Source organism: Galeopterus variegatus, unplaced genomic scaffold, assembly GCF_000696425.1.
Source record: "Galeopterus variegatus unplaced genomic scaffold, G_variegatus-3.0.2 Scaffold3594, whole genome shotgun sequence".
NCBI lineage: Eukaryota > Metazoa > Chordata > Mammalia > Dermoptera > Cynocephalidae > Galeopterus > Galeopterus variegatus.
Genome location: NW_007729705.1, coordinates 197796 through 205056, shown reverse-complemented (window position 1 = coordinate 205056; position 7261 = coordinate 197796). Strand labels below are relative to the sequence as shown.

The 7261-nt window shown below is 52.6% G+C and overlaps 1 protein-coding gene across 2 annotated transcripts in view; it reads left to right on the top strand.

The window, feature by feature from the left end:
* Positions 1-791: 791 nt before the first annotated feature.
* Positions 792-7261, top strand: part of SCTR (secretin receptor) — a 35921-nt gene continuing 29451 nt past the window's right edge. Inside the window, exons 1-2 of one of the 2 annotated variants that reach the window (XM_008585497.1) lie at positions 792-893; positions 6034-6137. In XM_008585497.1, coding sequence (XP_008583719.1) covers positions 809-893; positions 6034-6137 — 189 coding nt within the window. In that variant the 5' untranslated portion in view covers positions 792-808. The remainder of the gene's footprint in view (positions 894-6033; positions 6138-7261) is intronic. The other variant, XM_008585498.1, reaches the window with a different exon arrangement.

Sequence of the window (7261 nt, the reverse complement as noted above, 5' to 3'; positions counted from 1 at the left end):
AGTAACATCCTCAACAATATTCCTTCCACAAATGCGTGGGTGGCTTTGGGGTAGCAGTTTCCATAGGCCAGGGCAGTTGTTCTCCAAGTGCTCCTAGACCAGCAGCATCAGCATCACCCAGGAACTTGTTAGAAATGCACATTCTCAGGCCCCACTCCAGACCTACTGAGCAATCTGTGTTTTAACAAGTCCTCTGGGTGATTCTGATGCAAGCTGAAGTTTGAGAATCATGAGACAAAAGTTCTCAACCCTGCCCTCATGTTAGAATTATCCAGAAAGGTTTACATGATATCATGCCTGGGCCCCATTCAGACCAATTCAATCAGAATCCCTGTGTGTAGGGCCTGGTTATGAATATTTTTAAAGCTTCCCAGGTGGTTGTACTGTACTGTGAGTCGTTTAATGTAAGCTGAGGCAAAGAGATGTGCCTCTTCTGCTCCAGAGAAATCCAGACCTATACTTGTGAGGCTGATGTGAGATAGTGTGCCTTCCTTCCTTCCTTCCTTCCTTCCTTCCTTCCTTCCTTCCTTCCTTCCTTCCTTCCTTCCTTCATATATTCAGCACTGAGCACCTACCCTGTACATGGCAGAGTACGAGACCTCGAAGATGAAAAGGTACATTAGACACCACTGGTCCCTGGTCTCGAGGAGTCAGTACCTAATGGGAGTTGGGAAGTTATCTAATGGGAAATCCAGGCAGGCAAGGGTGTTAGGGATGGTGACAGGATGGTGGGGGTGGCCTGGGTCCACACTTCATCCCTGCTGATGCTGCTGCTCTCTTGGCAGGCTGTGAGGGGCTGTGGGACAACATGAGCTGTTGGCCCTCCTCTTTGCCGGGACAGACTGTGGAATTGGAGTGCCCACGATTCCTCCGGATGCTCACAAGCAGAAATGGTGACCACTCATGCAAGGGTCCTGGCTGAGAGGCTGTGGGGTGGTCCCCTGGGTGAGGCCTTAGCCTAGAGGCAGGAGGCCAGGAACCTTCTCTGGAGATAAGCAGTGGGTGAAATGGTGGGGGAGATCCTTGCTGGGTGTTGGCAGCCTTGCTTGGGTGTGTGGGGTGGGCTCAACTCTCAGGGTCCCAGTGTACTGGGGAAGATCATAAATGAGCTGAGTTTGCTCCTCTCTGCCCCAAGCCCCCTATTTAGGGGTTCCCCTCCTTCCTTCTATGTTTCTGACCCCTTAGCAGCCAAGTGCCTTGTTCCAGTCCCCCATGACTCAATTCCCCTGGCAGTGCCAGGCTCCCAAATGGCCTGGCCTTCCAGAACTTACTGCCTCTGTGCCCATTCTGCCCGGCCCTGCTGATAAACTGTGGGCTCCCCGGGAGTCTCTGGCCTCCTGGAGGATCTCTTACCAGTTTCAAGGATTTTCTTAATTGATTCACATTAGTTAAAGGTTGACCATATGCCAGACATTTTTATATATTTGGGCTCATTTAGTCATCACAAAACCCCTGCAAATTACATACTTTTCTCTTGACCCAATAAATCACTTGACTCAGAAAGAGTAATAATAGCAGGGACTAAGAGAAGTTTAGCAGTTTGCACTAAAGTTCACAGCAACAGGTGGAGAAACTAGAACTCAAATCCAGTTTCTCTGACTTCAAAACCTGTGCTCTGTCCTTGAGGCCATGATCAAGGTAGGTCTATAGACCCATGGTCAGGGTGATCCTGGGTGGAGATAAGGTAGGTTCAAGGCCTTTGGCTCCTGACCTCAGTGGGGTCCTTTATAATCTAAAGCCTGCCCTGGCCTGGCCCTGCTGCCCCTCTCTTCTAGCCCATGGAGGGTAAGAAAAACTGCCTGAGGAGGCCCTTTAGCAAGAACAGACCAAGGACAGGTGATTTAACACCAAGCCCCACCAGCCTTCCAGAGCCAGGCAAGGAAAGGATGACACAGAGGCAGAGACCGTGGGGCCTGGGAGAGGCATGTAGATTCTTCTCGCCGTAATTTTCTTGTGCATGTGGACACATGTGCACACGCGCATGCACACACATACACGCACAGATTTGGAAACATGCTGTGTCCCCCTCAGTCTCACTCAACACCCCACAATACGGGAATTGGAGGGGACTAGGTAGACTGGTTTGAATCCCACTCCTCCACTTACTGGTTTGGTAAGACCAGCTGCTGTAACAGACAAATCTCCCAAATCTCAAAGCCTTAAATAAATGTTTGTCCATGTAAAGTCCAAAACAGATGTCCCTGAACAGTAGGAAGCTCTCCTCCACACAGTGATCCCAGCATCCAGCACCTTATGGCTATGGCTTCAACACATAGCTTCAAAGCTGCCTGGTGAAGGGGACGGACCCAGATGATCACACGGGGAGGTTTCGAAGGGCCAGGCCTGAGAGAGTTACCACTCTGCCCACATTCCTTCAGCCACATGGTGACACTTCATTGCAAGGGACATGGGGAAATGTCATCCAGCTGGATGCCAGTCAGCCTTGGGGCCCAAGTTGCTCATTGTCTCTGAGTCTCAATTTTCTTGTCTGTAAAATGAGGAGAATAAATAATACCTGTCCTTTAAGGCTGTGCTTGGAAATAAATTTTTAAATGTCTTCTCTTGTCCCTTCTCTCCCCACTCCTCTCCCTTGTCCTTCCTCTCCTCTGGATCCCACCTACCCTCCACCCCCCTCCTGCCATGCACATACCTTAAAATTTACCAACAATCTTTACCTCCTGGCATGATCCTCCCCCCACTCCATGTCTGTCTCTTGGGTCCATGGAGCTCAAAACACAGGAGATTAACCCAGATGTGACTAACCTGGAGCAACCAGCTGGTCAAATGCAAGGCCAGAACCAGACCCTGGTCTCCAGCTCCTGTCCAGTGCTCCTCCATGGCTGACTGAATTTTCCTCCTGTTGGAGAGGACTTGAAGCTCTCCTCCTCCCCAGCCTTGCCTTCACAGTCTTCCCAACCACAGTTCTTCCTGCCCTTTTGCAGAGGGGGCAGGCAGAGTCAGGGCTCATGGCCACAGGGGTGACCAGGTGCCAGTCCAATCACATCCCTCCTCAATTAATTGCTTAAACTTCCATCTGCTTCATTAAATAGAATCCCACTGTTTCCCTCTTGAGGCTGTCCCACCTCACAACCCACTAGGGGAGTCCCAGGGGGTTAGTTCCATGTGCACGCGGCCTTCTGTGAGGATGGGAGCTGGAGTACTGCGTATACCCCTGCTGCAGTTTCTTCTTGGCACCACATGGTGTCGCTGTGGGACTGCAGGTCCACACTGAGGCACTGCCTACAGGGCTCTGCTCCGCCGGGCGGTGGGGAGGGTCACTCAGCCCCGGGGACCACCCTGCTCATTCCCAGCCCCAGGACTGACCAGCCCAAGAGCATAGGTCAGGACCTTCCAGCTTCGTTAGTTACGAAGAGCCTCCACCCACACACCACCTTCCCACCCCATACATCTACGTCTGGCTCTCCATCTCCCTCAGGAAGGAAGGCTCCCCCTCGGTGACGTCGCCCAGCCCCAGGGAAGAGCACCAGTGAGGACAAGGTGGTGTTCTGGACCCCTCCTTCTGAAAGAAGAAAAAAAAAAGAGTAATAAGTTAGTTCTGTGTCAGGGCACTTACTACTTGGGCCCAGACAGGATGAGTGTCCATGTGACTGGAGAAACTGCAGGCTGAATTCTGCCCCAAGACAGTTCTCTGTTCATACGGGCCTAGAATGTTCCCTGTGGGAAGCATTCCTTTGAATCTTAAAAGGGCACTGGTCTTCCAGAGCTCCTTATTAAAAACACATTTCCTGGGCAGGGCCAGACCTTGACCCTCTTTCTTTTCTATCTTAGTGGGGATCTAGTAAAGCCATAGTGGTTCCTAACCTTATTAGGGTCCTGGAGCTTTCAAGAGTCAGATGCAAGCTTTGAGCTGGCTCTTCCCCAAACTGTATACACAACACACACACACACACACACACACACACACACACACAACCAACTACTCAGGGGTTCTCAACGTGTATATTGACCTGTACCTGGTTAGGACCCCTTACTATTAGGAATGAACCCAGAGACCCTAGAGACAGTCCAACCCTATCTCCTCTGAAGCTCTGCCCAGCGCCCCATCAGCAGCAGCTCTGCCTTATCAGTGGCTCTGGGCACCCAGCCTGGATCATGTGAGGCATTTGTCTTGGGAATCCCACTGGGTCAGTGAGGAGGGGTCTCCAAACAGGCAGGCCTGCTGCACTGGGCTGGGCCCACACACAGCCCAGCCTCTAGGCACACACTGTCTGATAACCTTTGTCTCTGGGCTCAGGGGAGTTTGTGCTCCCTTAACTGGCTTTCGCATACAAGCAGCCTAAGTTTGACCACCATTCTTTCCTGTCTGACAGCCTGGTGTCCTGATTTAGTTCCAGAAGCCTCCCACCCCTCCCCTAAATTCCAAGACACCAAGTTCCACCCACTCCTGCCTATTTAGGAAAGGCCAAAAAGGGAGGGGCATAGCACTGGGGCACCTGCCCTGTGCCTGGCACCAGCCTGGGCATTTTCCATGTGCTATCACGTTTCCTGCTCACTCTTGCAGTGTGGGTGACTATTCCCATGAGTCACAGAGAAGGGATGCACCTAAGGTCACACCAAGAGGAAGTGCTGGGTTTTGAGCTCTGAACTAGTTCTAAACCTGTGTTCCAGGCCTCCTGAGCCTTCAGAGGCTGGGCATGCTGAGCCCATAGGATACGGTCTCCAGGAGCAAGAAGCTGCCCCTGGGACCGCAGGGAGAGGGCCAGGTGGGAGGGTGGTACAGTGATGGGACATATCCTGGCTGGGCACCATGGCCCAATTCTGGGCCTTGGTTTTCTGGTCTGTAAAATAGGCAGCAGCACCTCCATCGCTGGGTGCTGTGAGGATTTGGTTAGAATCTACATGTAAAGCACTTAGAATAGTGGCTGGTTTTAGAAAAGTCAGCCATTTTTCTCGAGTTCAGTGCAATCAGTCTGACCCTAAACCCTGGGCGTCAGTGGCCCAGACCCTGGGAGAGGAGTGTGGCAGGTCTGGCTGGGGCTGGTACGGGTCCGAGGACAGGGCTCAAGTTAGAGCAAAAGGAGCAGCAGGGCCCATCCACAGCATTCAGCAAGCAGTGCCCTGCACCCCCGCAGCACCCACACCGGCCAGAGCCAGGAACCCAGATCTCAGCCCTCCTTGACAGTCCAGAGCACAGAATGCAGCTGAGCCATTCAGTCCAAGGAGGGAAACTCCTCCTGGTGGCCTTCTGACACTCCCTTCTTGGCCAGCAGCTCCCTTCCCTGGTCTTTGGGCTCCTGCTCTACAAGCTCCAGTGGGAAAGCTCTTCCTTCTCTGTTAGAAGAGCTCAGAGCAGGCTCTTCATCCCCATTCATTCACCTTCCTGCCAGCCAACGTGTGAGGAGCAAGCACCTCGGGCCAGGCACCGGGAGGCAGGGAAGCCATTGCTCGCACTGCTGGAGGGCCCAGCCCGCAGCCTTGTGCCAGTCGTGGAGGGCAATAAGCAGCGGGACAGAGGACTGCACTGCCTCATGATTTATCACACAGAGCATGCAGAGGAGTTGCCTCCTCGTCGTCGTGGCTAAGGACTAATAAGTCCATCCCTTCCCTGAGGGGTGGCTGCCTGGAAGGCTTATCTCAGTGGCACTCTGATGGCTTCCAAATGGCCAGGTGAGCAGGGTGTGAAGTTAGATATAACATAGAACTTCCGTGGAGCAGGACTAGTAACAACGGGAGCCTGAGAAAAGATCCTTATGGTAGGGGCCAGGTCCTAGCCAAACACCCCAGATTCTCTGGGGGGCCCCACTCTCAAATGGTAGCAGGACCTGGTGTCGGGAAAAGCACCTGGCAGTAGGAAAAGAGATGAGGACGTTGTGTGTGGTTAAGAGCCCCAGGGTTCAAGTCCCTTTTTCCCCGTGTACTAGGGTGTGACCTTGGGCAACAGAACTAACCACTGCATGCCTCAGTTTCCCCAACTATAAAACGGTTGTAGTATTTACATGTGGTGATAGATTTTACCATAAAAATAACTGCCCAGTCCCCACTGCTCACCTGCAGGATGCTTGGCACCCACAGGTTCCATGTTCCGAAACTGCACACAGGACGGCTGGTCGGAAACCTTCCCCAGGGCTGACCTGGCCTGTGGAGTTAACGTGAATGACTCTTCCAATGAGAAGCGGGTAAGCCTGTCAATGTCCACTCCTTCCCCTCACCCCGGGATGCAGGCCTACGGGTTGAGGCCCTCAGAGAGGGACAAGGTGGAGCTATACTGGGGCGGTGGTCAGGACCTGGGGGCAGCCCTCTGCACCCCCACCACCCCTGCTTCACTACCTGGTCCATCAACCCGGAGATGATGATTAGGAAGACACAGTGAGAATTGCTGTATGCTGCAAGGATACTGGGGGCGATGTATTCATTAAACCGAAAGAGAAGTGATGTGCTAGCTGAACGCGTGGAGCCAGGCTGGTGACTTAACTGCTCTATGCCTCAGTTTTTTCATCTGGGAAATGGTGTTCTGACCCCATGCACTTGTCAAGAGAACTAACTGAGTTAACACATGGATGTGCTGAGATGAGTGCCTGGCCATAGCAAGTGCTCAATAAACGTTTGCTCTCAAAGGGGTCTCCTGGCTGTGATAAGCAAGGAGAGAGTCCCGCAGGGCAGTTCTAGTCCCAGAGAGGATGCGTGCCATGAGCTGTGGACTGAAGTTCTTTGGCACCTCCGGCAGCTCCCTCTGAGGGTGACCATCAGTGTCCAGCCTGAGCTCGGCTCACTCTGAGTCACTGTCCCCTCCCAGGAAGGCCCTGTCTCTAAAAGCTCATGCATGTGTGTCCTCTTGCCTCCCACCTGGGCCTTTGCCCCTGTTGGGGCTCCCCACCTGGAGAACCCTTTCCTTCTCTCTTTTCCTGACCAATTCTCACACATCCTTCGAGACTCCACCCCACTGGGGTTCATCAGCGCCTGCCCTTTCCTCCTCTCTCCCCAGGAAGGGCTCCCTTTGCCATGATATGTTAAAATGACCAGCGTGTGCCATGTGCCTCCATCTCTCTCACAAATATGAGCAAAGGCATTCATTCATTCAACAAACATTTACTGAGTACTCATGGGCCAGGCATGGGTCTAGGCTTGTGACAAATCAGAAAGAATCTTATTCATTTCCAGGTCCCCAGTGCCCAGCACAATGCCAAATATTTATTGTTGTACTGACGATCTACCATGTGCCAGCTGCTCAATGCACAATTACATTAAATCCTCAAAATAATCCTGTAAGTTAGGGCTGGCCCGGTGGCGCACTGCTACAGTG